At 48.2% G+C, this 27816-nt stretch overlaps 11 protein-coding genes across 11 annotated transcripts; 6 read left to right on the top strand and 5 right to left on the bottom strand.

Moving 5' to 3' along the window:
- Nucleotides 1–2023: 2023 nt before the first annotated feature.
- EDB91DRAFT_436676 (Rho GTPase activation protein) lies at nt 2024–4960 on the bottom strand. The gene is made up of 13 exons (XM_041327264.1): nt 4507–4960; nt 4402–4455; nt 4223–4338; nt 4032–4173; nt 3739–3984; nt 3561–3689; nt 3383–3509; nt 3187–3323; nt 2860–3136; nt 2666–2806; nt 2510–2615; nt 2299–2449; nt 2024–2234 (listed from the first exon to the last, which is right to left on the bottom strand). Exons 1-13 carry the CDS (start codon nt 4849–4851, stop codon nt 2169–2171), a joined length of 2037 nt encoding a protein of 678 aa, XP_041176546.1. The 5' UTR covers nt 4852–4960; the 3' UTR covers nt 2024–2168.
- A 1585-nt stretch (nt 4961–6545) lies between these two features.
- Nucleotides 6546–9251, bottom strand: EDB91DRAFT_1248999 (Nup85 nucleoporin-domain-containing protein; the record flags this gene model as incomplete). Its single annotated transcript, XM_041323010.1, has 10 exons — nt 6546–6805; nt 6856–7288; nt 7346–7652; nt 7704–7898; nt 7947–8348; nt 8394–8641; nt 8690–8777; nt 8832–8908; nt 8958–9050; nt 9108–9251. 10 exons carry the CDS (start codon nt 9249–9251, stop codon nt 6546–6548), a joined length of 2247 nt encoding a protein of 748 aa, XP_041176547.1.
- Nucleotides 9252–13491: 4240 nt separating this feature from the next.
- On the bottom strand, nt 13492–14362 carry EDB91DRAFT_1082555 (uncharacterized protein; the record flags this gene model as incomplete). Its single annotated transcript, XM_041315505.1, has 5 exons — nt 13492–13571; nt 13609–13908; nt 13960–13987; nt 14150–14193; nt 14281–14362. 5 exons carry the CDS (start codon nt 14360–14362, stop codon nt 13492–13494), a joined length of 534 nt encoding a protein of 177 aa, XP_041176548.1.
- A 1734-nt stretch (nt 14363–16096) lies between these two features.
- Nucleotides 16097–17100, bottom strand: EDB91DRAFT_1223665 (histone-fold-containing protein). The gene is made up of 4 exons (XM_041320941.1): nt 16998–17100; nt 16890–16947; nt 16727–16836; nt 16097–16673 (listed from the first exon to the last, which is right to left on the bottom strand). Exons 1-4 carry the CDS (start codon nt 17022–17024, stop codon nt 16557–16559), a joined length of 312 nt encoding a protein of 103 aa, XP_041176549.1. The 5' UTR covers nt 17025–17100; the 3' UTR covers nt 16097–16556.
- EDB91DRAFT_436996 (histone-fold-containing protein) lies at nt 17085–18094 on the top strand. The gene is made up of 5 exons (XM_041327265.1): nt 17085–17134; nt 17189–17349; nt 17409–17467; nt 17523–17669; nt 17719–18094. Exons 2-5 carry the CDS (start codon nt 17310–17312, stop codon nt 17887–17889), a joined length of 417 nt encoding a protein of 138 aa, XP_041176550.1. The 5' UTR covers nt 17085–17134; nt 17189–17309; the 3' UTR covers nt 17890–18094.
- A 1-nt stretch (nt 18095) lies between these two features.
- EDB91DRAFT_437023 (histone 3) lies at nt 18096–19067 on the top strand. The gene is made up of 4 exons (XM_041327266.1): nt 18096–18364; nt 18416–18480; nt 18534–18677; nt 18729–19067. The coding sequence occupies exons 1-4, from the start codon at nt 18325–18327 to the stop codon at nt 18897–18899; spliced, it is 420 nt and encodes a 139-aa protein (XP_041176551.1). The 5' UTR covers nt 18096–18324; the 3' UTR covers nt 18900–19067.
- A 168-nt stretch (nt 19068–19235) lies between these two features.
- EDB91DRAFT_1249003 (histone 3) lies at nt 19236–19711 on the top strand (the record flags this gene model as incomplete). Its single annotated transcript, XM_041323011.1, has 4 exons — nt 19236–19275; nt 19325–19389; nt 19441–19554; nt 19610–19711. 4 exons carry the CDS (start codon nt 19236–19238, stop codon nt 19709–19711), a joined length of 321 nt encoding a protein of 106 aa, XP_041176552.1.
- Nucleotides 19712–19822: 111 nt separating this feature from the next.
- EDB91DRAFT_1347482 (Inositolphosphorylceramide synthase subunit Kei1-domain-containing protein) lies at nt 19823–21291 on the top strand. Its single transcript, XM_041325926.1, has 4 exons — nt 19823–20006; nt 20059–20199; nt 20254–20532; nt 20595–21291. Exons 1-4 carry the CDS (start codon nt 19905–19907, stop codon nt 21024–21026), a joined length of 954 nt encoding a protein of 317 aa, XP_041176553.1. The 5' UTR covers nt 19823–19904; the 3' UTR covers nt 21027–21291.
- On the bottom strand, nt 21292–24292 carry EDB91DRAFT_1136723 (DHS-like NAD/FAD-binding domain-containing protein). Its single transcript, XM_041318842.1, has 19 exons — nt 24204–24292; nt 23790–24151; nt 23638–23697; nt 23487–23569; nt 23364–23431; nt 23195–23298; nt 23115–23141; nt 22990–23059; nt 22907–22941; nt 22843–22849; nt 22776–22787; nt 22650–22722; nt 22582–22590; nt 22226–22528; nt 22035–22167; nt 21959–21984; nt 21865–21906; nt 21631–21803; nt 21292–21575 (listed from the first exon to the last, which is right to left on the bottom strand). Exons 2-19 carry the CDS (start codon nt 24127–24129, stop codon nt 21422–21424), a joined length of 1719 nt encoding a protein of 572 aa, XP_041176554.1. The 5' UTR covers nt 24130–24151; nt 24204–24292; the 3' UTR covers nt 21292–21421.
- A 132-nt stretch (nt 24293–24424) lies between these two features.
- EDB91DRAFT_1054364 (uncharacterized protein) lies at nt 24425–25911 on the top strand (the record flags this gene model as incomplete). The annotated part of the gene is made up of 3 exons (XM_041313823.1): nt 24425–24862; nt 24996–25313; nt 25363–25911. 3 exons carry the CDS (start codon nt 24425–24427, stop codon nt 25909–25911), a joined length of 1305 nt encoding a protein of 434 aa, XP_041176555.1.
- Nucleotides 25912–26259: 348 nt separating this feature from the next.
- On the top strand, nt 26260–27577 carry EDB91DRAFT_1136731 (uncharacterized protein). The gene is made up of 3 exons (XM_041318843.1): nt 26260–27422; nt 27471–27505; nt 27555–27577. Exons 1-2 carry the CDS (start codon nt 26432–26434, stop codon nt 27473–27475), a joined length of 996 nt encoding a protein of 331 aa, XP_041176556.1. The 5' UTR covers nt 26260–26431; the 3' UTR covers nt 27476–27505; nt 27555–27577.
- Nucleotides 27578–27816: the final 239 nt, after the last annotated feature.

Below are 27816 nucleotides of genomic sequence, written 5' to 3' on the forward strand. Positions count from 1 at the left end.
CCATTGAGTAACTATGGGGTGTTACATTACATAGTCATCCAATATCATCACCAAGAATTGAGAGGCAGATGACCAAAGGTGTGAGATGATGAACTCATGCTTAAGTGTCACCCAAAAGGCCAATGGTAGCAGGCCCACACCAAAGGCCCTCAATGTTGTGACCAGATGATAGAGAGTAGCCATTGAGTAACTATGGGGTGTTACATTACATAGTCATCCAATATCATCACCAAGAATTGAGAGGCGGATGACCAAAGGTGTGAGATGATGAACTTATACTTAAATATCACCCAAAGGGCTGGTGGTAGCACACCCATACCAAATGCCCTCAATGTTTCAGCCAAATCATAGAGAGTAGACATTGAATAACTATGTGGTATCTTACAGTCAACCATTAACAAGGTTGGTCCTGATGTACTTTGTTTGTACCATCTTATCAAACGTAACTAGACAAACCAAAGACTCGGCGATTACCTGATGCTACAACTCGACACCGACGTAACAACCGCACTCCAGCAACACACAAGCCGAACTATTCCCCTCCACTTTGGTCCTCCTACTTTCGAAGTTGCTACAGGACGGGAAAAACCGGTGTGTTTTCTAGGGCTGTGTTTCTAAACTTCAACGCAACTATTTCTGTGGAGGGTTTGTGTCTTCCTCATCGGCTGGAACGAGATCATGAAAAGGCATAGTTGTAGCACGGGCAATCTCAACGCCCAGCCAGGCCAGCGGACTTGTTTCCTGTTCTCTGTGATATCTGCTCAATCCCCCAACGGATTAGTACAGACGCAGGATGTAGGTCGACCATTATCATCTTCGCATCAAATTGTGATGTGGTTGTAGATGTCTTTCTCGACGGCGCCCGTTTAGCGAGATCGCTCTCCATCACCATTTCCACGACCCCCTTACACTCAGGTTGGTTTTGCACAGCTATGCTGTTAGTATCCTCCGTGGTGTTCCGCCCTTTCTAGTCTATGGTTGTCTGGTCGTTATTATGAAATTGACACCAAAATGTATGCTATAAATACTGCTTTCGAACTGCATGCTGCATTTTTTTCTGCCGTACGAACCAGCATTCCTGCTATTGTGCCGGGTGGGGCAAAGTCAACCATGTCAATTCTGGAGGTATAACCCTACCGCCCATTGCAAAATTGTCCAAGGCCTCGATACCAGCTGTGAACGAAGCCTCCTAATTTGTGTCTGCAGGGGGGGTAGGTTATGGGATACACGACTACATAAGATCATTAGCATATCTGGTCTTAACGAAAACTAGATAAAACACTCGAAAGTTTTCAAAGTTCCTGAGTGATATGATGTCCCTGACAGACAAGCAGACATAATTCTCAAGATAGTATGTGACATGGAGTAAGTACATACGTGCTTGGACTACGCTACACGTCGAGCCCCAAAATCGAGCGCTGACCTTCTTCGAACTGAATCTCAGATGTTTCCACCTCTAGGCCTGTGCCATGAGTTCAGGAGGGGACATCAGGTCTTCCTGGTGAAAGGCGAACCAAACGCTTGCTGCTCCAGGAAGCATTGGTTCACGTTATTAGCAATGACTCGGAGAAAGCAAAGTGTCAAACTTCAAGAAGTCATTGCATATCTTCTGCCGCCGCTAGCGTACCTACACACAGCTACACAGCTGTTTTATATCAATCATCCGTGCGTTTGTAAGACATGGGGTTTCATAACACGCATGCTCACCGGGATAGTATTGTGTTCGAACATCGCAGCTATCCGTTGGCCACAAGCAATTTCGAACTTGACCACCTGGAATTTGTTGCACTTGCCAGTAACTTTAAGCGAGGTCAAAGTCGGGTGCTCACGTTCATGCTTATGCTTTCACCCACTCCCCCAATTATTTACGCGAGTTAATTAAGTTCGAATATCAAAATCCGATCCACTGATCTTCCAAACTGATTATAAGTGATACACAGTGAGTACTGAGTACATACATATCATCATGGTCCGAACGAGTACGCATGGATAAATAGAATCACAACCCAACGATTTTATCAAACGAGCGACTAGAAATCTGTTCCAAGACGAAAGCGAAAGCCAACCCGGTGGATGACCCTGGCCTGTGGGGGTAGTAAATGGGTATCGCAAGAGGGTAAGGGAAAACCACGACCAGTTGCCTTGCTGAGGGGCGCCGATCTGAGAGCCTAAGCAACCACTTCAGCTTCATCAACGAAAATATCGGAGTAGTGATCTAAGATTGTCTCGATCGCCTGTAAAGTACAAATCAATAAAGCTGAGCAAAGAGTTAACCAATGATCAAAGCTTGATAATCACCTTATTCTGAAAGGGAGCATCCGCTATGCCCCCGTTCCCATGACCCGAAAAACTCCCATTGCCAGGTATTATCTGACCAAAGAGAGTTTGTCCGAAAACGATGGCGAGATTCTGGATAGACATGGAATTATCCGACTCATACTCCGCAATCCTGCAGGACAAGGCCAATTAATCAATCAGTGCCGATTGATGACGACAAGGGTGAACGCACTTATGCAAGTGCCCCAAAAAGAATTTGAGTGTAGCATAGTTCGGGTCCGGTAAGTCGTTGACTCGCTCGTGTAAGCGTATGTGCCGCAGGCGCTCGTTCTCGATTTCTGGGACGCCTGTGAGAAATTGCCATATTTGCGTAGCATAGATGGCTTACTAGCGGCTTCCACAAAGCCCTGATGCAGGGTTGATGTTAGTAGCGGATCAGGAAGCTCTCTGAACCACATCTTGAGGACGCTAGTGACGTTGTTGATGTCAGATATCCACTCTTCCGAATCTAAGTTGACAGAGTCCATGTCTACGGAAATAGCCGTGAGGGTCAAGGACCGAACGGAGCCGACAGATACGAACCTTTGTCTAAGCGCTCTTTCAGTGAAGCTACTTTCCGTGCCGTGCCGCTGATTCGATAAATCCCTTGTGATTGAATGCCATGCTTTTCGATAGCAGCACAGCACTTTTCGAGAATCGCTGGAAGTTCAACATTGTCTCTCGCCATCTGCTCTGCGAGATCTACGCCGAACGTTGGCCGGCCCTTATCAGGGATTTGGGAGTTGTGACCATTCCCAATTGGGGCATTTGCATGAACAGAAGAATATGCGCCAACCCCGTGGGTCGGCAATGGTGGCAGCTGATAGTCGCGTTGGTGCAAATGCCAAAGGGAAAATATGAATGACGTACAAAACCTTCTTCTGCTGGACCTTCGCGTCGCGGACCTCGAGGAGTGGCTCCGCCACGTGCGTATGCATAGTTCTGCATGTAGATCTTGAAGTCTGCTCGATTATCAATAGACTCGATCGTAGATTTCAGGCCGATACCTATTTAATGTGTGATGAGGTGTTTAGTAGGTATTAATTTGTGACTGATGAGATCTCACCGTCTTCTGGCGCTACTGGAACAAGAGTTGATCCGTCGCTCAGGACAATGCTCTCAAATAAAAATGCATATCTCGTCAAATGATATTGAGTCCCGAGATCTATTTCGTCAGCACATTCTTTGAGAGCCTATGAGATTATATCAGCGCAATCACGACGTCATGGTTGAATTTACTCAACACGCAGTATCCGAGGCAACTGAAAATTAAAGTATTCTTGTCTCATTGCTTGGGTATCAGTAAGCGCCTTGCGGTATAAGTCAGACGCATTCGATACACGCGCGCGGATGTCGTCTTCTTGTCTTTGTATCTGGAATGACGAGTGAGGGACCGTTGTAAGCAGTAAAATGGATGCCTACGTTTCCAGGATTCTTCCCCTTGAGCAGAAGGCCGCCTTTAGCCACTGCTTTTCCAAGTGCTCGTTTACCTGTGACTCCTCCTTGGTTCTTGGCCTGCAAACCACCGTCCTTGAGGGACTCCCCCTCCTTCTGAAGTAAAACTCGCTCAAGTTCCTCCGAAGAAACTTCCAATCGATTTTTGGACTTCTCCATATTCAACTCTGATTCTTGAAGGGCACGTTCGTAGCGACTGGCCAGCTCCTTAGTCTAGGCAACGTCAGAAAATGTTCTTCGTGTAGAACGATGCGACGCACCTGCTTTCTGTTCTTGTCCACTTCCTTCGCGAGTGAGGCCAGCTCATCGCTCATCTCATTTAGCCGCTGTGCAAAACGAATCCTGTTCTCTGCCATAACTTCATGGATTTTCATGGATGACTGCCAAGCACCCACGAAAGACCTATGAATTGTAATTAATAACACGCGAAGAATACTCGGACCATATTCACCCAGCCTTCCCGTCGTTCATAGAGTAAACCTCGGATGTAGTTCGCGCAAGCTTCTGCAAACTCTTCCCATACTCCTCTTCCAAAACCGCTCGTTTCTTGAAAAAGACTGAAGCTTCCTAAGTACCGAAGGAACTTAATACAATGCCCTTGTCGAATCGACAAATTGAAGTAATACTCACGCGACACGAGACCATGCTCTGTTTGATCCGATCCAGCAGTAAAGGAACACCACACTATAGCGCCAAGACATGAACAGCAGATATGACAAGGTAGGAAATACTTACGTCCATCTCGCATAATACTCTTAATACGTTCTCATCAAAGTTGGTCTCCACAAGACTGATAGCGTCGCTCGGGATCATGGATAGTGTATCCTTGCGTTCAATCGTCACCGGCACGCTATCTCGCCACCTCGAAGTGGATGATCGACCCAGCGAGTCCGAGCTTGACCTGGGAGGAGGCGACGACGGTTTAACTGGTAACGACGACAGGGCAGGAGCAGTGGCGGATTCGTGAATAAGAGACGGGTTATTAGGCTGGAATAGGCCGTAAGGAAGAGTCTGGCTGGCATTAGGATCAGAATTATCTGTTGATTCCCAAGTAGTTGAGGAGTAGCCTTCGTCAGCCATGGCTACATTCAGCGCGGGTTGTACAGGCTCGGGAAGATGGCGAGCAAGAATCCCAAGCAGTGCGTCGAAAGCTCTCTAAGGAACAACTTGGGAGATACTCACGGATTATGTAACATTCCTGAACAGGCCTGTTAAGCCCCTGAACGGGGCCTAACGGAAAAACCGCGAAGTGCTCTTTCATTGTGTAAAATAAATAATCTGCTCTCTCTGAAACGACATGTATAAGTGTGACATGACTTGCGTAAGAATGATCCAATGACTTAGTAACCAAGAGGGATACCGTATGAAGTACCACAACATCAGAGACAGGAACACGGAACGAAGGACAGGAAATCTCAAATATGCGAGTTGATAGTTTCTTTAGCGGCCGTTCACCACCCCCGCGCAACGCGGACAAGCGGTACTGAATTGTTCCATGATCAATCCTTGATCTGGAAGCATTCTGGTGGTCGTGAGTTCGCAGTCAGATATGATCAAACAAGATACTGACGTTTGAGAGCAAGTAGATCCACAACTGTGCGTCCCCGTCTGATGCGATGGACTGAAACGACAATCCCTCTTGCGACAATCGACCTGCGCAATGATTAGTTATTGATGGAATGTGCACTGCAGTTAATACATACCACTTGCTGTCTAGTGACCGTTTGGTGGTTGCAGTTGTACTCTGCATACTGAATGATTTTGTAGCACATTCCAGAAGAGATTCGCAGTTTAATAATCTACTGATAGCATGGAGGGCTGGCTTATAAGTTACTTTGTGATCCACACGTCACCAAATCAATGTATACTCACCTGACGGCAGAAAATGTATCAATTTGCTTTATTGAGTTTCGTCAGCTGTGCTCTTGGGTCCACGAGTCAGTGCAATCCAGTTCGCGATCGCAAAAAAAGCTTCGCTCCACTGAACTGCTTTGGGTTCGGGTATTGCCACCCCACCAGAGCCCCGGGTCATGGCCCTCTCCAGACAATAGATACAATCTGCCGACGATCCAAGGCAAGATCGTCTTCCGCTGCGGAGCGGATCATTGGTCACGATAAGGGGTGATGACACCACCAGTTGTGTCGATGTTATATTCGCTGTTGCCATCAGTAGGTGAGTGGTAAGAAGAGCACAACTTCGGGGATGCTCACCAGTGGTAAGTGCGCTGCCGATAAGGCTCGATCCACTTGTATTGAATAGAGGGAGGCTTATAAGATCGATCGAGAAGCGGTAAGTGAATTGGCCACGCCGCTTTCATGTTACCAGGTAGGCACGGAAGAACGCATTAGTATTACCTGTCGTGTTAACCGCATGTCGACCGACAGGCACGGGCCGAGACAAGACCTTCAAGCCTTCGCATGCTATAAGATCAAACATCCTCGGACTAAACGAGGTCTCACGAAGGTTCTAGCGCTCAGCTCGGCACCGGCATTCAAACGTTCCATGATGATGGAACGAACCCGACGCACTTTGACAGAGGGAATAAAAAATCGTGTAATTCCAGTTGGGCGAACCAGAACAAGTAAAAGATGGTGCACAAGATTTGCCTAGATATCATGCTGTACCGAAAAAGACATTCGTACTGAGCACAGTTAGCCAGCGGTACGAAAGTTTACCTTTCGAACAGCCCATGCACTTTTTTGAAGCTGCATTAGTGGCACTAACTCAAAGTGTCAATCAATCACGGTGACGGCAAAGACGCAAAAATCAGGTGTCACACCACAGCACTGAATTTGCGCTCCATGATTTGTTTCCCCCCGGTGCCAATCATCGTGCATCTTGCGAAATACTTCGCCAGTGACAGCCGTACACCTTGGAGTGCATGGAGTGCCTCAGTTGTCCCACCGGAACCGAGCTTCGAGATTAAGACACGGAGATACTCGTCGCCGGATCCTTGATCAGTTCGCGCGATTACTTCTTCCAAATGCTGTAGCAGAATGCACGCGCTTGCGTACGGAAAGAGCAAAGTGCCGTCTAGCAGAAAATCAGGCACTAGGCACACGTATATGGGATGCTTTACGTACCATACTGCAGAAGCTGTGGGGAATCACACAGCAGGACCGCCCACCACGATTTCGGAGCAAGCCCGTCTTGGAACATTGATATAAGATCCCAAGCAGCATCTTGCAGATCCTGATTACCCAGGCGCTGATGAAACTCGGCGTAACGAACAGCGAACATCAAACGGTGGATGAAGATGCCCTGTGCGCCGGACTGCATCCGAAGTGCTTGGAGTGACGGTGCAATGCCAGCCACGTAACGGGTGAATTGTTCCGGCCCTGATGGTACTTCGTTCGACCCCAAGAAAGCAGATTCACAATAATTCGTACCTGCGGTGATATATTCTTGTAACACGCGATCAACCACGCGACCGAGGCCAGGCCAGTCTTCCGCCGAAGAGGAATACGAAAGTGCAAGTCCGTATTCCTTTTCTTGTACAAAGGTCTGAGCGGCTATCTGCGTGAAAAAATTTATGAACACGAGAATTTGGGGTGAATTGGAGATAATGCATACGCGACAAATAGTTCGTCGGACTTCCTCCCGCTGATATTCATAGCACGTCGCGTTGATGTCTTTTACCACACCAGCAAGATCTCCGGACTTTAAATTGTCAGCGCCAATTTTCTCTCCTTGGTCATGGGTAATTGACCCGACGGAGCGCAACCTGAGCGGAACGTGCATTAACACTTCGTCGGCACTTCTGACGCCAGTCTCCCCACACGAGAACATGTACGCCACAGTAATTCTCCAAAGCGCAGGATCAGCATGAAGGTACTGTGCGTAGCTGAGCACGTAAAAATCTCTGATATTGAGACCTGAGCTGCAAAAGGTATGAGCACTGTTATCCCCAGTAAAAAAGACTTCAACACACTCCTCATTTGCCTCCTTTTCGATTAAAGACAACGCCTGCATCAAATCTGCCATATGTGCAGCAAGCCAGGGGTCGAGCCGCGCTGCATGAGACAGTGCTTTGGCAGGGTCACCGCTGAACAGTGCTGCGTGTACCATATCCTCCAAATTCGTTGGATCTTGGGGCATTTCATCGAGGACCTGAGACACAACCTCACTTCTAGAGACGTCAGTATGGATTTGGCCTTAAATGGGAATTACGAACGGTAAATCCTGTCTTCGTAGTCTTGCATCAGCAAATACGCCCCATGAGACAGAAACTTCTCTCCAGTCCGCGCCAAGATCTTCGCAGACACGACGAATCACCTCGCTGCGTCCTTCGAGTATTCCAACAATGTCACTTAGACGATCCCACCAATTCTCAATCCCGTCATGCCGATCAGACTCAGAAATACTGTCTAGTTCAATTCGCAAAGCTTTCACCTTATCCTTCCATCGGTGAGAAGCATATGCAAAATCGCGCTCCGCCTCAAAAGACTGAAGGCGAGGCTGAGATTGAAGCAATGGGGATAATTGTTGAGCAAGCCGGCGGAGGTTGTCGGACGGGTGAGTTGAAAGCGTTCCGAGGAAGAAGGTTGCGGCCTTGGAAAGACCTCTCAAAGTCACCCTGTACGACATTAGCTTCGTGAGTATTATTAAAATAGGGTCTTACCTGACAAGATACGGCCAAAATGTCTCATCTTCCCAAGGACGATCCAGACCCGATAAGTGATCGCCTTCTTCCGTGGAAGGTTCGATGAAGTGGACATTCAGCCACTCCATCAAATCATCGCCTACTGGTGCATCCTCGTACCCGTACTCGGGTACGTATAAAACAGCAAATAGCGCAAGACAAGTGTATAAACTGCGGTAATGATCACCACAAAATTGGGAGGAACCCTGAGACTGAACGGAGGTTTGCTATCTCCCGATCAACAGATTGTTGTGAAACAACGCGCGAACACTCACCGAGGTGTGTATCCAGCACTCTCTGGTAAAATTGACATAATCCAGAGTTAGCTTTCTGATCACATTATGGGTTTCTTGACTCTGTAGCCTGATGTGGCACGAAGTTAGTGTGTATAACAAATAGGTCGTCGATCGAAAGTACCATTCCTGTCCCCGGCTTTGCGCCGTGTTAATCAAGTTTTGTAATGCAGCGAAGATTATGGATGTATCTCCGATGAACTATCCAAACATGAACGAGTGCAATAGAGTATCAACCATGTGGACACACCAGTCGTCTTTCAGATGACGGCGAAGTTTCACTGCTCGCGAAGAATATGGGCTGCTCTTCCACACCACTGTTTTTTATGCTCAGAGCATCTTTCTAGCATAATAATGAACCGGCGTCTCGTTTGAAGTAATGTGACGGTGTAAAACCTACTCGGATAGACGGAAATACAGCATACGACTGATTCAAAGGCGATTGAGCAGACAAAACTGTCTTCCCCGACTGGACGAACTGTTCGGCGTGTCCAACTTGGATGAGAGGAGGGAAGAGGTTAAGGTGGTGATCGTTGGAGCTCATCTGGTTTTGACAAGTGACGCTTGTGACGCTGTAATATCGATCGAATATATGAGTTTCCTGCTAGCTTCTGCACTAACACGTGTGGAAATAATGGAACGAGTCCGGGACGGCCTACCTATCGAAAGAAAGTTGGTCTCAGTGGTGGCCTTGGCAGTGGTTGGTCTGACTCTGCATATTGATTACATTAGCTCCCTTATTCGGCATGATAATCCCTATAAGTACTTATTAAGTAGTCTGGAGTCTGGACAATATTATATAAACCGTAGGTCAAACAAACGCAAATATTGACAAGTGCTGCTCAAGTCAAGCAAAACGCCAAGGTAGATATGATCTACCGCAGAAATCAGAAAGACATTGACAGCCATGCTCGTGTGTTTGGCACCGTGAACTCAGATTATACTGAGATATACACCCTCGTTAATCAGCCCCAATCGAAAATTACCAGGGATCTTCGAAGAATCTATTGGGCTACCCAAGAGCTGGTGCCATCAGGTGCGGCGCATCCTCCAGATATCGTAGTACTGACCACACCTTCCAAAAACGATTATTCTCCAATTTTAAGCCTACGGAAAAGTCGCCCGATGAGTGACGGTCTTGAGCGGTGCCTCCCTTGAAGCTTGAAGCTTAAGCTTAAGGTTCACTGACGCATACATATTGCTAGCATAAACTGATTAAAAATAACTTCATTTTTTTTCAGCGCCTGCACACTCGTTTCGTTATCCGAGGATGGCCCCGTTCCTCGATCACTGATAAACTTAGGTAGCTGCGCCCGGGCGCAAGATCAGCACACATCATCCCCCCAGCACTATGTGCTAAATTGGCATGGAACGGCTATGTGACATATTAACGTTTTATTAGGCACCCCAAGCTAAAGGGTTCTGCAGGAGGGCGTGTTACGACGACCTAATGTAGCTTGGGCCTTTTCAATCGGCATTTATTCGAAAATGCACCCGCACCCTTGATGTCATTTCCGCGAGCATCTACGGCCACCTTATTCCGAGCTCGGGATTTTTTCCGTGGGCCTACTGTTAGGCGGTCCTATGACATCTTGAAACCTTAGGAAGAAAGATAAGAAACTTCCGGTAAAGTAGGGCTGTCTAACGCCTTCTTTGAGAGAGGTGGTACCTCTTGTGAAAAGAGCGCAGCAGTTGCTGACTGATGCAGATTAACCTTGCGGCTGCCCCCTGTCTCTAGGAAAGATCGCGATACAAAGCCCATATATCTCAAGACATGATTAGCAAGGTACGTACCGTGTGGTGCTCAGAGTTTCGAGAACCCTGTGCGATAGCATCGACGCTCGATGTTACCCCACTGGGCAAATCGTTCAATTTTCCTTCCAATCTCGATTGACCCAGTTCAGCCCTCCAGACTTAGAAAAGGCCCAGGTTTTCGCAAAGTGATGGCATCCTGTACAGCCGTGAGAGTTGCCTCCTGCGGCCACCTCATGTGGATGACTGATTTGAAGACCCATTGCTATGTATCGAAGCTTCTCGATAGATCAGAACATTGAGGCATGTGCTCGCCTTCATTTTCGGGCATTCCATTTTAGCAGTTCCACGGTGATCGCAGATTGACAAGCTACGAACCAGTTTGCATGACATACAACCTGGTTGTGGACTGCGTGATCAGCTTGAAATGTTCAAACTGAGTCGTCTTGAGTGAACTGTGTGCCGCATACGATGCTCTTGTTTTTTGAAAATATTCAATCGTGATTAATATTGTTTCGTTGTGAATTTTTTCTGCACAATATTCAGGAACCCGGAAGATGGCTGAGGAGGTTGTCTCAGCGCCCGCCGCGGCTCTTAAGTTCTGGACCTAGTAGTGTTATTTCTCAGCTATACTTCCTGATTTTCATAATGGATGCACGCACGTCTCCAATGCCAGGAGCATAATCAACGGTTCAGAAAATCGACAGTGTCGTCAGCGTGTTGAAGACCAAGTCTGTAGTTCAGTGGTGTGAATGGGCGTTTTGATCCGAGTGGAGTTATTGGCGCACAAAAAATAGTAATATGCCACTCTTTTCCATTCAGATCACCTGAGCTTTGCCTGAATTGTTCTTCAAACCCTGGGCATTTCATCGTCCTATGGTAGTGCACATAACTCAGTGGTTATTATCGGACATTTTTTTTTTTTCATAGGGTATTTGGCATGTCCCTCGTTTGGATTCCCTTCGCGACCTCAAAATCATTTTAGCTCCCTAGAGTCAACGCCCACGTACCAAGTTCGACCAGTCATTCAGAAGGCGATGTTTGGCACGATTTAACCATCGCCATGGACCGACATGACTTCGCCACCAAGTAAAATCTCCTAGCCCGGAAAAAAAAAGGATCATAAGACGACCTCGCTGTATAGAATGAAGCCACTCCTTGCGCTTGGTATGATTGGGCACGATTGTCTGTCTCGCCTTCGATGTCGAACCAGTGATCCTTATCTCCCAGGACCATAATACAATTTGGTGTTCCCCGATTATGATTGCAGAAGGGAGAGCAGATCGTCCTCGGTTGTCTTATGACCTTCAGAATGGTGAGCAGAACCTGATCGCTTTCGAAGCCCCAGCGGTGACAAAAGACTTTATCCAGCCAGTTGAGAGTAGGAACACCCCAGCATGCCATCTACCCATCTTCATCGTCGGAATTCGCCCTGAGATGCAACCGTCATCAAAGATAATCCAACGCAAAGTCCTGACTCCTTGAACATCGCTGCTCATGTTGTTCCAGTGCGGCAACCACGGGGAAGAATATGCACCTTCCTTACCTCAGGAATCGGTGCGTTATGTATGCAATGGCGAACGCCACCTTCGAATTTACAGCGCTTGTCGTCCTTAGGATACGGGCCGCAGACCTCGAAGTTGCCTGGGAAAAGGGTAGCTTCAACCAGTCGAGACGAACTCTACCCCACTGCTAGACCCTTGCCGGAGCCGTGATAAGACTGGGACTATCACGACACCCAAAGGCCAGTGCAGCATAAATGGAATAGAAGATTTTGGATGTATGCTAACCTGCGGTAGGCAGCTGTTACCAAAGGGTCCGGATGACGGTCCTAAAAGTGGGATAGTAGATTTTCTCGGCAACACCTGCGTAGCTGCAGGCCTGGTAGGTCGATGATTACATTCTTCCACACCGCTGTTGTGATCTAAAACCTTTCTCCAGTCAAATCATATCAAGCATCACACTCGTGGCATTAGTCGATATACCGAAGTGCCGAAGACGAACTTTCCAACCTGCAGTGATGGAAAGTAGCAGCGTCAGCTATGAAGCCATATTTGATACCACGCAGTACTGTGGTTTCGCTGCTATATATGATTTCTATCTCATATTCATGCTGCGTGTCGTTTGCAACATAGCATATAGGCTACTCCATGCGACCCGTCGGCTTCCTGCGGTAGCAAGCAATTTTGGCGTGGTCTTTCGGTCTTCCTACTCTCGATGTAAGAGCAGATCAGCACCACAAAGAAAACAGCCCCAGTGAAGCTTCGTTCAGCTCACCATCAGCCCTTCACTGCGTTATCAGCGTTTGTCCAGTCCCATCCTCGACGAACTCGGCCGCTGTTCCGCCCCTTCGGCCGCGTTGACCAGTCGCAGACCGCCTCGAGAGTGCTCGGCTACTGGATCGAGGTTCTAGGATGTATTCCAAGGAGGTCGCAATGGCATCATACATCATGGATTTCACGAAGTCGGCTTCATGCTAAGACTTGAAATCGAGCTCCACAGTCAGGAACTCGCGATTCACTGGAGAAGATTGGCTCACACCGATCCTTCGAATTTCCATCTCCGCGACTCCACTGCGAGATGCTGAACGTTCTTCTCCCAGATGAGTATGTATCCCAAACTTGGCTGGAGCTCGTAAAGATAACTTTAATGGCGATCCACGGGTTTACAGGACATACGAACCACATTCGGACACGTCAAGGCCTAGGTGCTCTGCGTGAAACAACAATAATGGCCCTGGCTAACATGCCACAACATCCAAGGATTGAAACGATACTTTGCCATGTTCTAACGCTCCCACCAGGATCAAATTTAAGGATACGAACCGACTTTCCTGACAGTACTATGAAGGATACAGCTCGGGGACCTAGGGCCGATGACTAGCGATTTTTTGTCGCGAACCCCCAGCCTGTTCCAGTCATTGATAATGCATGTTTCTGTCTATCGACGTGTCTCTTTTTTGAACTCCAATTTCTGACCGTTGGAGTTGTTCACCCTGTGTCGAATTCAGGCAGTACAACTGTGCCCCCAAGTCACAGTTCTAATTCCTCAACTTGCGACACTTTCTCCAGCTCCGAGTCGATCGAGGAGCCACCTTGATCCAGAGACCAACCTGAATCAATATTCAGTCCGAGTTCTTTGAGCTTTACACACCAGAAAAGGGGGAATGGGCATCTGTACGCGAGATTTGGGATGGGGGGGAACAGTCATAATCATTGTATCACTCTTCTCAGGAGAGTCATGGGTGTCCCTTTTGCAGAAGTTTGTTGTCAGCAGCTGTTCCTTAAGAAATCGCCTGTCAGCGAATCGCAGGAGTGGTTTGAGTGCCACATCATGGATTTGGTCTACTTGGTAAGCCCATGAAATTTTTCTCCGTGCTTCGTAACATGCTGTTACCTCATACATGGCAGCGCCGTCCTGGTGGTACTCGAGCACGTGATGTAAACGGGCTGTTTGCAGAACAGATGGTTAGGCTACGAAGGACACGGTAGTTCATTTACTCCCCTTCCCTTGATCCATCCACATAGACTAGCAATTGATATTCATGCTAGGCGTGATAATCCATTTCCCTCATCGAGACCGAAGGGCTGATATACAAGCTAGATCCTTACAGATTGCGCGTGGATACTCGATTGAGACCTAGAACCCTCTAGCCACTCAATGAGTCACTGAAAACACTCAGTGACGTACCAGGACCGTCGACGCTCGAGGCTTATAGAAAAGCGAGCCGATGGCTAGAATGTGGCTCTACGTCAGAAGCTGACTCGGGATGGAGCGAAGGGATTGCTATTGCCACAGCGGACCCTGTTTGGTGTACATACCTCCAATGCCGCGAATAGGATATACGGCGGCGCCATCGACGAAGATGATTATTAATTGGCAAATATTCTCGGATCGCGCCATGTCTATGTCAAAGTGCAGAGATACGCTCTTCGGGTAACAGCTCCCGCCGAGGGTACCACCTGCAAAGACTACCGAGCACCCAAAGCATGTATCGCACCTTTTGCGCTATGTTGCCGACAAGAAGAGGCTGAAACACGGCTTCGAGACTTATCCCCTCCCAAAATCAAGGACTGATTCTCACGGCCAGCAGCGCGAACCAAGCACCAACGCCATAATTATTCTCTCAGGCGCAAGGCCACCCAAGAATTAGCCTTGTGCGATGTGTATGCTCTCCCCCTCCAAGCTTTCACCGCTTAGGTGACCTGTGGCCGGAGTATGAGCCAACGGACTTCATTTATGCACCAAACTTCACAATTCATCATGCCCCGCTTCTACCACCGTATGTACTCATGTCTGAAGACAAAAGTAACAAGGCAAGGTTGTTTGTAGCATCGATAAATCGGAATCATTTGCTGCGCAGTGGTTGTAGTTGTCATCAATGTGTTCGCCGTGATGAAGTATTTTACTTAGCCGTGCTGAGGTGTCAACTGGTATGCATTATGATTGTGCAACAAGGTTGTCAGCTATCAATAGTGCTGACGTCTGGTCTAGGGTCAAAAGCAATGTAAGCAAGCGTGCTTTTATGCTCCAAGGACCAACAGCCTCGCATAAAGCATTGAAACATCATGGAGAACTATTAATGTATATGAATGTGACGAATGAGAAGGAAACACACACTTTCTTCCATAACGGTCTCTTTCGTGACTGTAAGCTGTTGGTAATATTAGGTGTAAGGTATGTACTAGGCTGTGGGCTAGAGCCACCTGCCAGAAGACGTCATTTACGCCTGGATCAGCAGTACCTGCGCACTTGATGCTCTGGCTTCAATAGGACATTCACCATTTCTACTCGCAACGGTGCATTTATAAGCCGGTAGTATTCGAGCCTAAGCTTGGATCACCTATAGTACGTCGAGGGTGAAATTTTGAAACGTGATCCTACTCTTGATTTGGAGTCTGACGAGTACAGAGCTCAATTCGGACTGCGCGGGCGTGTAACCACCGTTTTCCCAATGAAGAGTAAAATCCTATCGAGACATCCTCATGATAACAATAATGCCGACGAACCGGCCGCCAAGCTCTATTGGTCAGAAGGCCAGCGCGAACCTCATGATATGCTCAATGCGGTGCATGAGATTGCACAACGCGAGTCACAGGTCGACGATGACCGCATCCCAGAGATGATCTCGCTCCATCAGAAGGGGACCAGGGATTGGCGACCCTGAACGAGGTATCTTGAACATCGGCGTATTTTGGAAACTTCGGCCGATCACGAAGCTGAGCGGAAAAGAGTTTATGCACGCGTGGTGGCAAGTGGTAATCTGTAGGTGTTCTTCTTTATTGCGCTCATTATCATGTACATCCAGTGACTGCGACAACGCCCATCGTTTCCTCTGGATAAACGGCTTCCGTCACCATGACGTCAGCCCTAGCGATCTCATGATTTACCGGACCCCAATTTGTGGTCTAATGATGGGTTCCATCAACGATTATGGCTTATCATCAACTCAGGATGGCCCCGGCGGCCACGAGCGCACAGGAACGGTACCTTTCATGGCGATTAAACTTCTCACGAAGGAAGTCAGTCGAGGGCAAAACAGAGCGCTTGCCATACCAGCACATTGCTGAATCGTGCATATGGGTCTTCACCTGGGTCTGTCTTCGGTATGAGGACGGCGAGCTCCTGAACAGGGACAGGCCACTCTGAGGCGCAAGGAAAACAGAATATAAGTCTCTTGATTACACCAATCCAACTGGAAGATTGCGCGGTCTTGCCTTAGTGCGATCGCCATGTCTTACGTGGAGGACCCTGAACCCGTACTGGAGGGTGAATTTGTGTTTCGGACATGGTTCAAGGCACTGCTGTCATCTCGGATTCGCTGAGAATAATGTCCACCTACGAGCCTACACCTTTCGAGTGCACGCACCACTCTACCATGTTACCAGATATACCTTGTGCATGATACCTTAGTTTGTAGAACATATATGCATCCGTCTGACAGTAACATTGGTGTAGTTACCCTATGTCGTAGAGTTGGAACAAAGATTGAATTGTTTGCCGACCAGTTATAGGACGAAGATCCATAGTGCAATCCGGAAAATGATTATAATGATACATATACAATACAACAAGCTGCAGCGAAATCCCAAAACATCTATGCACCGAAACCGTACAGAGTACGCCCTGAGCGCTTCAGAGCGTAGACGACGTCAAGAGCAGTGACAGTTTTCCGCTTTGCGTGCTCAGTGTATGTTACCGAATCACGGATGACCTACATCAAGATATAAGTATGCATACTTCGATTCGATGAGCAGATATACGCACATTTTCAAGGAAGATCTTAAGGACACCACGGGTCTCCTCGTAGATAAGACCAGAGATACGCTTGACACCGCCACGACGGGCAAGACGACGAATGGCGGGCTTGGTTATGCCTAGGTACGCAGGTGAGACAGAGGACAAGCCCAGAAATCAACGAGTGACTCACCCTGAATGTTGTCACGAAGAATCTTGCGATGACGCTTGGCTCCGCCCTTTCCAAGACCCTTCAAGATATGTCAGACAGGAACCAGGAAAACACCGATTGTAGGCTCACCTTTCCGCCCTTTCCACGGCCAGACATTGTATTGTGTTAAAAGTGAAGTGTAAAGTGCGTGACTTTGTTGTGTTGCGACGGTGAGGCAGGAGATATGGGAGCCCCACAACAAACTGCGAAACTGCTTATATACTATGGTGAGTGGCTGTGCTGAATTACCGTATCCGGGATGTTGATTGGAACGCGTGCAGCACGTGATGACGCGACGCGTCTGTATATAGACCATGGCACACATATGCTCATTCCCACACCAACACCCACATATCCACAATTCGCCTGTGCTTTGTGTAAATCATTCCTTCCTGATTAACAATGGCTCGTACCAAGCAAACCGCTCGCAAGTCCACTGGTGGTAAGCAGTTTTGTCACTTGTGGGTCTAGAATGCGGAACTCGAGCTCACTTCCTATCAGGCAAGGCTCCCCGTAAGCAATTGGCCGCCAAGTCCGCAGCTCGCAAGACTGCGCAAGCAGTACGTGTGATATTTTAACCATCTGGACTCTGCTTACAATGCTTGTTTTCTTCAGAGCACTGGTGGTGTCAAGAAGCCCCATCGTTTCCGCCCCGGTACCGTCGCTCTTCGTGAGATCCGTCGGTACCAGAAATCGACAGAGTTGCTCATCCGCAAGCTCCCCTTCCAACGACTTGTTCGTGAAATCGCTCAGGATTTCAAGGTCAGTCGTTTCTGTATCACTGTAATGCCTCAGTCTGATTGCTCGTTAGACTGACCTGCGCTTCCAATCATCTGCCGTGATGGCTCTTCAAGAAGCTGCTGAAGCGTACCTCGTCTCGTTGTTTGAAGACACGAACTTGGCTGCTATTCACGCCAAACGTGTTACTATTCAACCAAAAGATCTTGCTCTTGCACGGCGGTTGCGTGGGGAGCGTTCGTAGACCCATATCTTGTTCGTATTTGTGTACCCTATTGTATTTCTATCTATTTTACTTCGACACCTCGATATGTGTGCTTGCCGCGTGACTGGTAACTCTATGATATTTGTGATGCATTGTTAGAGTTGCGACGTGGAGAAGCGTGAAGACAGTGTGGTCTGGTGTGGTAAATCGAACGATATATTAGTTATTGAGCACTTGTGGGTCAACAAAGGAAGTTGATATTGCATAGCACAATGGGAGAAATGCAATTACGACGCAGGTATTGGATATTGGACAATGGGACACTGGGACAGACACTGGTGGACTGCACACGTGACCACGCGACGCGTTTCTATAAAGCAGTTCTACATGGTTGTATCCAGGACCGTCATCACATAAATCAGGCCTCTACACTATTGTCCATCAACTCTCTCTGCTCTCTGTCAATAAACAATCATGGCTCGCACCAAACAAACCGCAAGGAAGAGTACTGGTGGTACGTCCCCGCTCTTCCGCTTCACCGCCACTCAAGCTCATTAACAACCAGGTAAGGCTCCTCGAAAGCAGCTCGCTGTGAAGTCGGGAAAAAAGGCTCCAATAAACGCACATCCAGTATGTTTCACCTTTGCGAACTTCTTCTGAACACACCTAACCTCCTCCGTCAGGCTGGTGGAGTCAAGAAGCCCCATCGCTTCCGTCCTGGTACCGTGGCCCTTCGTGAAATTCGTCGCTACCAAAAGTCGACGGAGTTGCTTATCCGCAAGCTTCCCTTCCAACGTCTCGTCCGCGAAATCGCACAGGACTTCAAGGTTAGGGAATCTGAATCGAATCGCATTCAATGTGGCTGACATATGTCACAGACCGACCTGCGCTTTCAGTCATCTGCCGTGATGGCTCTTCAAGAGGCCGCTGAAGCATACCTCGTGTCACTGTTTGAGGACACTAACTTGGCTGCTATCCATGCCAAGCGTGTGACAATTCAACCAAAGGACCTTGCTTTAGCACGCCGTCTGCGTGGCGAACGTTCATAAAGGATTTTCATTTAGATATATTAATTATGTAATCCTCTTCAAGGGTCGTGACTTTGTCGCACCTTGCTATACCTGACTTTGACTAGCGTTTACTTGATTTCCTGTAATGAGAACCAGACTTCTTAGTATTTTGCCACCCAGCTTGTGCAACTTTTCTGGCCTTTCGTTCCATCCTCATACCTGAATTCAAGGCGGTAGGAGTACATTTGCATCACATCACATCTATAAAGTAGTTCCACTGCAATGAACCGTGGTTGTACGGCTTGGAGACCACCACACACCACTGACACCAGGCATCTGCACACTCTCTGTCACTCTCTTTGTCAATGAACATCAATGGCTCGCACCAAGCGAATCGCCCGCAAGAGTACCGGAGGTAAGTGGTTTGAAGTTGCGCACTTATACTCAAGCTCGTTAACAACCAGGTAAGCCTCCTCGAAAGCAACTCGCTGCAAAGTCGCGCGAAAAGGTTCCAGCACACGCACATCCAGTAGGTTCTAGCTTTCTGAGCTTCCGGGCCCACATAATCTCCTTCACTCAGGCGACCGGTGGTGTCAAGAAGCTCTATCGTTTCCGTCCTGGTACTGTTGCCCTTCGTCAAATTCGTCCATACCAAAAGTCAATTGGCAAGCAACGCCTCGTCCGTCAGGTTAAGGTCAAGCATTTTAAATTTGGTTCCGCCAAATTCGCCTGACATATTTCTGTCGCAGACGGTCACCGACCCCCGGTTCCAATCTAACTCGGCTGCTATTCATACCAAGCGTGTGATAGACCTTGCTCTTGCACGGCGACTGCGTGGCGAATATTCGTAGAGGATTATCACTCGATATTGTTGTGTCTTTTGAATTAAACTTGAGAGCCGGCGCTGTCACGGTTATGAGAGAAACGATTCAGGTTGTACTGGCTGACTAAGTCGCAAAGTTGTTCTCTTCTTCCGAGTTCCGACACTTGCCCTCGACCCGATACTTGCACAGTTGCAGCCCTTGCGTGGTACATGACTTGCATATGAAACTCATGCTTCGCCCTGAATGGAGGCTTTGGCCCATCTCCACTTTCCTTGGTGTCACTGACCTCAAAACCGGCGTCACCGTTGTCCTACTGTTCGCAGTAAGCCCTACAGTCACCCCGTCCAATGTCGTGAATATAAATTACTTTACAGCTCCTCAACAAAGTAGCGGGCGTATACGGCTTGATCGCTGTTCTGACTGGTGCAGTTAGCTCTTTTGCACAGCTCAGTCTATACATATATTCAGTTCTCGGCCTCGTCGCACTAAGCTGGGGACTGAAATCCGTCAAAGATGTTCGTCACTTTAGCAAAAGACTTGATTTCTAGCTGACACTGATTTTGTTACAGGAAAACCCTCATCACACACTCTATTTTGCATACTTCTTCTTTGTGGACCATATCCTCTCGACAGCCTGGACGGTCTTCTTCTCCATGGTTTGGTGGATGTATACCCCGCATGATGGGCAGCAAATATCCAATTCACCTGCGCAGGAGGCCATACGGCATGGTGCACCAGCTGTTAACCATACTATGACGGATGCGCAGCGAGCTGCAGAAGCAAATATCTTGTGGCATGAGGAGAAGGGCACTGCCATGGGTGTCATCGTAATCAGCTGGCTTGCCAAGGTACTTGATTACCCAATTCTACGCACATCACGTCCTAAATTCAAATTCCCCTAATTGCACAGATATACTTCGCACTATTACTCTACTCATACGCCACTCACCTCCGCAAGGGCTCCTACAACTCCATCCGACACTTCCGTTCGTATTCAAGTGCTCCCGCAGGCTACACCGCAGCACTCACAGAAGAGGAGGACGAAACTGATGATTTTTACCTACCCTCGATACGGAGGCACCAGCCGTCGCACGTTCTCAATGATTCTACATCACACCTTCCAAACGGCTCACCGTATTTCCCGAACGGCTCTGCTTCATACGTCCCAAATGGCTCCTCCTCGCATGTTTCCAATGGCTCAATATCGCATCTCCCCGATTTTGTGAGCGCCCCGGGAAGACATGGGAGGAAGGCGAGCAGGGGGTTCTCGGGGAAGACCAATATACCCGGGAGGAAGAGTGAGGTGAATGGGGAGGTTATCTTTGAAGACGCTGCGTCTTAGGTATATACTGTTTTTTTTTGCGTTGGTGGCAATCTATCGACGAGCATAATATTTACGATAAGATGCTTGACAGGCCTTGATGTTGATTCCATGAGCAAAATGACAAGGGTGCTGATCTACTAGTCAGCTATGTCTTGGTCACGATTCTTAAAAGACTTTTATTTCTTGAGGCAAGCCTTCGTACTGCCATATCAATCGATGTATTCTTCGGCTGGTTCGATGGTTCCCGAGTTGCGAACAATATGACCTGCCAAGTATGTGGACTTGGTCCAATAAATTCTTGGTTATGCAAGCCTCGAGTTTTATATATAAGTACATGAAGTTCGTGGTCTCCGTGGCGTCCATGTCTCCGTTCACCAAAGCAAAGCATCTCGAAGGACGCAAGTGCTACTACGTCAGCCTGTCCGTAGCTTCTTTGCCTGTGGGCCCTCGTTCGGAGCCCGACCCTGAATTGGGCTCGATTCGGATTCCGCACTTTCTTCCAAGAACCTTTCTTCAATATCCTGCACCCATTTACCCCCCTCGGCTCCTTCAAACAACCATACGTGGCTGAACCAAGACTCGATCAAGTAACGCGCAGACATCACTTTGTTTGACGACACACCTCTCTGCAACACGAACGGGCTCGGTTTTGCCCATCATTTCACTTGAGGTGCGCTTTACTAATTTCCCTAGTGACGGAACCTCGAGACGCTTTCCCACTGGAGGCGGTAACTCCCATGAGAGCTGCTCGCAGAGATGGTGAACGATGTCATCTGCGTTGCCAAGAAGGACGATCTAGTTAATACGAACAGGTGGTTAGTATTACCGACATTTGAAAGTGAAGTCTGGCACGAACGTCGGGATTGATATGCCGGATAGGAGTCTTGTTAATCAGAATCTACCGCAGTGCTTGGCTCAGAGAACGAACAAAACACCTATAATAAACCAACCTGAGGAACAGAGTGCGGAAGATGCGCTGTCGAGGTTCAGCTACTCATCTTAAAAATGTGTGCATTTTCAACTTACAGAGAATCTCGGATACGGGTGAGACCTTCAGCGAGGTTCCGATGACGATTAACAAGTCGACTTTATCTCGATCGTCCTCGAGGGCATGCTCAAAGCCATCCGCGAGCTTTTCTCCGAAGAAGGTGATGTCCGGCTGAACGCCCGAATGTCATTGAGAACTCGCAAAAAAAGAACAAAGGGAGTCAACCAACCTTCATCACGCCGACAGGTATTTCATCCTCTTCTTCCTCACTATCCTCCTCCCATTCCTTCCTACCCCGCTTCTTGGCCTTCTTCTTGGCAGCGACCTTCAGTGCTTCCTCGGCTTTCTTCTTTGCCTCTATGCATACAGTGCAGGACGGGACACGATGTTCCATGATATCTTTTTCGATTTCGGTCTCTGGTATACGCCGTCTGCACTGGATACACGTAGCGGTCGCGAATGATCCATGGCACTGCAGTACGCGAGTAATTCCGGTGAGTGTTTCTAGCGTGTCTATGTTCTGGGTGTAGTTCTAGTGACGACTTTTGTCAACTTCAGGCGAGGATAGGGTACAATAGGACTTACTCGGAGCAGCTATTGATAATCTTCATAAGGTTCATTAGCTCTACGGAAAAGGTGTCAAGACCACATACCTTGCCTCTATCTTCTATAGCTTTGATGAAACGGTGACAAGGAGAAGGTATAAAATTAGATGGATAGATTTGGCTGTAATTGCCGCATTAGTTGGAGTGTTATTCTCTCAGGGTTGGAGCAACAACCTTGCAAATGAGCTTGATGGTCACAATCTCAGCCTGTGGTTAGACATCATAGAACAGCGATACTTACTAGAATACTATGCAAAGCAAATCCAAATTAACGATGCCATCTCACGCAAGACGAGGTCTCTCACCAGCAGGGTTTTCTCTAAAATAGTGTATATCGAACCTGACAGATGTTAGCTTGAGAGCACACGAGATCACCTGATTATCTTACATCTGTTGAGGGTCATCGAGGTCATAGGTCCCCCGTTCCTTCAGCTTGGCGTACAAGCCGTTGTGTGAGCCTAAACAGTTCCTGTTTAACACTGCGTCCAAAATACAAACCGGAGATGTACGCACGGAAGTCTGGAATACCGCATGAGACGCCTATGTACATGTTCAGTGATTCAATCCTAATTTAGCAAAGGTAAAAGACAGACTAATGCCAGCGCCAGTGAGCACGACAATGCGCTTTGAAGCTCGGATCAGGGAAACCGCATCGGCGACGGTGTTATATTGGGGCAGTTTGTCTCTGAGATGAAGTCTTATTGTGAAACATTCGAATCAACATCAGTGGAAGCTCAAGAGAATCTATAAGAGTTCGCCCACTGTTTAGACATCGCGACCCGCAGAAAATATAGCATTGTTTGAGGTTGCTTATTCCGCAATTCTGGGCACTATACATCAAGTTAACGTTTCTATTATAGATGACATCATGAAATGGTGGGTTACCAAGGAAATCCCGAAAGCGAACAGAAGTTTCACTATCGGAATGTTTCGAGTCATAACATATTCCCTAACAAATGAACTCATTCCTGTAAAAAATTTGATATGGCGCATGATTGAGTCCATGGTTCCACGTTTTTTGTGGACATGGGCTTACCACGTTCTTTCAGGTGATGCGTCATCTCCCGGACTTCTTCCTTTGACCATGCTTCGTCTGCTAAGGTGTACAGAGGTAACGTCAGGACAAGCACTGAAAAGACGCTCCAAGGAGTGCTCTTTCATACTTCGACATCAAATGATAATACATACCTTCCCGCTTTAATTGTTCTATGACCTCAGTTTCCATTTCTAGATCACCCAGGTCGCCACTCTCCTCTATGGCACTGTCCTGGTCATGCACAGGGACAGCTAGACTTCCTGAGTCCAAGTCTTCATCGAGGTCACTCCCTTCGACTTCCTCTTCTCCTTCGCCCAAACCTTCGAGCAGGTCCTCGATTGTATCTGGATCCACGTCCACGTCGTCTGCAGCATCTATGAAGGCTCTTAGCTGAAGAGCATATAGTGCACTATATGTCTTTATATTTTCCCTATTTTCCGCGGCGGTTTCTTGAACAGAGGGAGGGTCTGGTTGTCCGTCTGATGTGCACATTTGTGAACGAGGATGGAGGTGCCTAAGCCTGTCGTTAGTCTGACACATTGAAAATAGCGCAGCTAACGAGATACTTTGGGGTGCACTTAGCTGGGCAAATTACAACGCCTCTGGCGGTCGTAGGGCTCAAGCGCGAGCCCTCGCCAATTGCGTTTGTCGAAACTGCAATTCAATATCCAGGATCTGCACATTTCACGTGATCAACAATTTATCGCGCACGTGATGCCCCTGAGAATAGACTCCAGCAAGGACCAGCATTAATATTCATGGACGTCGCTTCTCTCATTCAACTACGATGTCTCTAGATTTTGACACTACCTTGTTCGGAAGCTCTGACTTTGAAGACGATTATGACGCGGATGCTCTCGATTCACCAATTTCTAGCTCACAGAGCGCATATACCCATACTTTTACCTCCCCAGTTCCAGAGCAACGCGAGAGCCAACCCAAGGAACTCCCTGCTGCAGATCAAATCACTCACATAAAGACACCTCAACTGCCGATCGAGGTCATCGATTACATCGCTTTTTTCTTGTTCGACTCATGCCCTTCTGGCTGCTTTTCCCATATCCACTCGTTCTCTCTGGTTTGTTCTCAGTTTAGACACGTTGCTTTGCGTCATTATTTTTCTTTCATTCGTGTTGCGTCTGCAAAACAACTTGCTGCATATACCAATATTCACTTCTCATTGACTTCCCGCAATACCCCATGCGACAGTATTGGATTCGACTTCGTCAAGTGCGTTCGCTCGCATATATGCTCCAATACACTCACTCGCTAGGATAATCCTTGACAGAACACTTATAGCACCATCGCACGCTCTTGAAGCAGCATCGTGGTACCCATCTCTTTATAGGAACCTGAAGGACTTGATAATCTCGTTCTCATCGGACGGAAGACAATCGCAGACAACCCGACTAAAGCGCATCTTCTCACCACCGGAAATCCCCCTGACCCCATGGTTCCCTCCTCAGCTGACGTCTCTCACACTGACAAAACTCTGGCGAATCGACGTACCTCTGCTGAAAACGGTTGCATCTGCGTTCCCTTCTGTGAGGATCCTGCATCTTAGTTGCTCCGAACAGCTAGACGTCTCCTGCTGTTGGCCTTGTTTTGAAGAAAGCTCAACTGCTGTCGTGCACTCGCCAATTCCGAATTACTTTCATGATATCACAAAAATGACGGTATGATTAACTGTGTCACTTCTTTTCAACAAAATCCGACGCTTGACAGGACGACTTCGCGGATTCACTGGAACCACTAACCCAGCTGGCCGATCTTCACCTCGGTGTCTTTCTCTCAGACGAGGAGATGGTTGAAAAGCATCTCGAGCACTACGACACCCCATTGACTTTCGACCACACGCTCCGCACAGCATTCAGTCCCACCAAAGTTGCATCTCCGCCTACCGCAACCACCCTCAGTCAATCAGAAACCGAAACTCCCACTAGATTCATATCCTATTCAGTAGACCAAGATAGCGACAAAGAGGATTCCCATTCCGGAGCCTGTACCGAAGACCTGCCCTTTCCCCATGGCCCAGAGCTCTGCCGCACATGCAAGCTCGTTGGATCCCCCTCCAAGGTACGCACACGAGAGCTAGAAGCAAGTCTCGCGCTCGCAAGAAAAATCAAGACGTTACAGACGGTTGGCTGGAGCTCGTTCTTCACATACCAGGTCTTCGAGCCGGAGGAGACCAAGGTTGGCGATTGGCGAAGGAGGACAACAGTCTACATTCTACGCGCGAATGGGAGGGTGCGAGTGCGTAGGAGACCCTGGTAACGCGATTTTTTGTAATCAGATGAGAACACATTTCTTCTCTATTCAAGATCGAGTTATGGAAGCATCGTAGCATCTCTTCGTCTCTGAAATTTTGGTACCGCTGTTCTGTTCTGTATTACACGCAATTGATGCTGCCATTTTGAAATCACATCATCCGAAAGTCCTTAGTTAAGTCGTACGTGGACGACAAGTTGAATGCGTTATCGGATAGCAAGGAGAACCAGAGAGGCAAACAATGGGCCAATCGATTGTGCCACTCGGAGGTAGTTCAGCCAATGCTGGAGTGTGGTCAAGTCCACAACTTTGATCAATTGTCAATTGCACCGTCCACAAATCACACGTGTGTACAAGCAACTCATTCACGGCGACCGTTCAGTAGCCGAAAGTATTATAAGGACAACCCCACCTTTGCGTTCCCCTCGTATTGCATCGCACGCTCGCCTCCCGAGTGGCTCTGAAAGTCTAATCTTCGAACCTCATCATATTTATACCCACACCCCTAGTTTACTTACACTCCGTTATGACAACTGCTATTACGAAAACCAACCCCAAGACGGCTGAATTTGCTCGGCTTTTTGAATTATTCGATCGCATTGCAACGCGGCGCGCTAGGGGCTCCACGGAGCTAGCGATCTCTATGGACGACATCCAAGCAGTCCCAATCGAATTTGCACCTGTCCTGAAGAATTTGTCGACTGTCCTCTCGATACGCGCTCAACGCGACCAAGAGCGCCTCCGTAAGCCCACGGGCCGCCCCCGCCGCAACACTGTCGCTGTCGCACCGACGCCGAACGAGACCACCGAGGTTGTAGAGGCTATGCGGAGCCCTACATTTCCCCTGGAAGAGCATCACCCGTTCACATTTAAGCTCATGTTACATAAATTATACAACGTTGACGAATGGGCCGAGAAGGTGAAGAGTGCTGTGGAAGCGTCAAAAGAACAATTCAAACCCCTGGCGGAGAGGATGCAAGAGGTGGTCAGGGAGACGACAGGAAAGGAACGAGCTGCAAGGAGGAACATCGCCCGGTCCAGGAGTCAGTCCGTGTTAAACTCCAAGTGCAAGGGGAAGGCGGTTTCCCGAGAACACATTCCCACATCGCCACCACCTCCGAACGACTTCAGTCGAGTGTTGAAGAAACGCTGCGTTGGGCGGCGCAAATCTATCAGTGGGCCACTCGCTCGGGGTGTATGGGTTTACGATGCAGCCATATCTGCTATTGAACTGGAAGGCTCTCGCCCATCCCTGGAAATCACCATCTCGGAGTCCAGAGACAGGGTGAACAATACCAATATTCGGTCTCGTCACCAATCTCTCGCTGGACTGGAGGGTATTCAGGATCGGGACACCGCCCGTAGGAAGGTCAGAATCGCAATGCCTTTGACACGCGACGATGTACAGGGCACCGCATCCCTCCATCAGCAGACCGCCCCACGCAGTGCTCGGCAAGGCAACGCTGCAAGAGATTTCTTCCATAAGGCCACTCCCGCACGTGGGTTATCCATAGTAACTGAGGCTGGACCGTCAGGGCAACACATGAAACGCCCTCTTTACGCACAGTAGTTCGGTTCCAAGCAGGTTTGGTAGGATAGTCTGGACAATTTATGATTCACTCAACAAATGAAACGACCTCTTAACGCACAGTAGTTCGGTTCCGAGCAGTTTTGTTACGATAGTCTGCACAATTCACGATTCAGTTTGTATATAATACTACCTCAAGGCGACTGTCACATACTTACTTCGACTGTTCCATAGTACAGAGTGCCACATACTTCCGCTATAATATATTGCAGTTTTCATCATGACGATTGCCGGTGATTCAAGGATGTCGAGATTCGAGTGACGAGCGCTGTAAGTAAGAGCTAAGTGCTTAGCCTTTCCCTTGACCAATCAGGAGTGCATTA

This window comes from Suillus paluster (assembly GCF_016628075.1).
Source record: "Suillus paluster strain FC165 chromosome Unknown EDB91scaffold_30, whole genome shotgun sequence".
Taxonomy (NCBI): domain Eukaryota; kingdom Fungi; phylum Basidiomycota; class Agaricomycetes; order Boletales; family Suillaceae; genus Suillus; species Suillus paluster.

What these genes read in the sequence shown, in the direction of transcription:
- EDB91DRAFT_436676 (XM_041327264.1), bottom strand. Translation starts at nt 4,851, where the DNA reads ATGGCTGACGAAGGCTACTCCTCAACTACTTGGGAATCAACAGATAAT. An exon ending in AGTTGCCTCGGATACTGCGT is followed by an intron (nt 3,510 to 3,560) that starts GTTGAGTAAATT and finishes ATAATCTCATAG; the next exon opens with GCTCTCAAAGAATGTGCTGA. An exon ending in GAAAGAGCGCTTAGACAAAG is followed by an intron (nt 2,807 to 2,859) that starts GTTCGTATCTGT and finishes CTATTTCCGTAG; the next exon opens with ACATGGACTCTGTCAACTTA.
- EDB91DRAFT_1223665 (XM_041320941.1), bottom strand. Translation starts at nt 17,024, where the DNA reads ATGTCTGGCCGTGGAAAGGGCGGAAAG. An exon ending in GCCGTGGAAAGGGCGGAAAG is followed by an intron (nt 16,948 to 16,997) that starts GTGAGCCTACAA and finishes CATATCTTGAAG; the next exon opens with GGTCTTGGAAAGGGCGGAGC. An exon ending in TCTTCGTGACAACATTCAGG is followed by an intron (nt 16,837 to 16,889) that starts GTGAGTCACTCG and finishes CTGCGTACCTAG; the next exon opens with GCATAACCAAGCCCGCCATT.
- EDB91DRAFT_436996 (XM_041327265.1), top strand. Translation starts at nt 17,310, where the DNA reads ATGGCTCGTACCAAGCAAACCGCTCGCAAGTCCACTGGTG. An exon ending in CTCGCAAGACTGCGCAAGCA is followed by an intron (nt 17,468 to 17,522) that starts GTACGTGTGATA and finishes TGTTTTCTTCAG; the next exon opens with AGCACTGGTGGTGTCAAGAA. An exon ending in AAATCGCTCAGGATTTCAAG is followed by an intron (nt 17,670 to 17,718) that starts GTCAGTCGTTTC and finishes ATTGCTCGTTAG; the next exon opens with ACTGACCTGCGCTTCCAATC.
- EDB91DRAFT_437023 (XM_041327266.1), top strand. Translation starts at nt 18,325, where the DNA reads ATGGCTCGCACCAAACAAACCGCAAGGAAGAGTACTGGTG. An exon ending in CTCCAATAAACGCACATCCA is followed by an intron (nt 18,481 to 18,533) that starts GTATGTTTCACC and finishes CTCCTCCGTCAG; the next exon opens with GCTGGTGGAGTCAAGAAGCC. An exon ending in AAATCGCACAGGACTTCAAG is followed by an intron (nt 18,678 to 18,728) that starts GTTAGGGAATCT and finishes CATATGTCACAG; the next exon opens with ACCGACCTGCGCTTTCAGTC.
- EDB91DRAFT_1347482 (XM_041325926.1), top strand. Translation starts at nt 19,905, where the DNA reads ATGAAACTCATGCTTCGCCCTGAATGGAGGCTTTGGCCCATCTCCACT. An exon ending in CCGTTGTCCTACTGTTCGCA is followed by an intron (nt 20,007 to 20,058) that starts GTAAGCCCTACA and finishes ATTACTTTACAG; the next exon opens with CTCCTCAACAAAGTAGCGGG. An exon ending in GACTGAAATCCGTCAAAGAT is followed by an intron (nt 20,200 to 20,253) that starts GTTCGTCACTTT and finishes ATTTTGTTACAG; the next exon opens with GAAAACCCTCATCACACACT.
- EDB91DRAFT_1136723 (XM_041318842.1), bottom strand. Translation starts at nt 24,129, where the DNA reads ATGTGCACATCAGACGGACAACCAGACCCTCCCTCTGTTCAAGAAACC. An exon ending in GCTCACTGGCGCTGGCATTA is followed by an intron (nt 23,142 to 23,194) that starts GTCTGTCTTTTA and finishes ACATGTACATAG; the next exon opens with GCGTCTCATGCGGTATTCCA. An exon ending in ATGCGGTATTCCAGACTTCC is followed by an intron (nt 23,060 to 23,114) that starts GTGCGTACATCT and finishes GGAACTGTTTAG; the next exon opens with GCTCACACAACGGCTTGTAC.
- EDB91DRAFT_1136731 (XM_041318843.1), top strand. Translation starts at nt 26,432, where the DNA reads ATGACAACTGCTATTACGAAAACCAACCCCAAGACGGCTGAATTTGCT.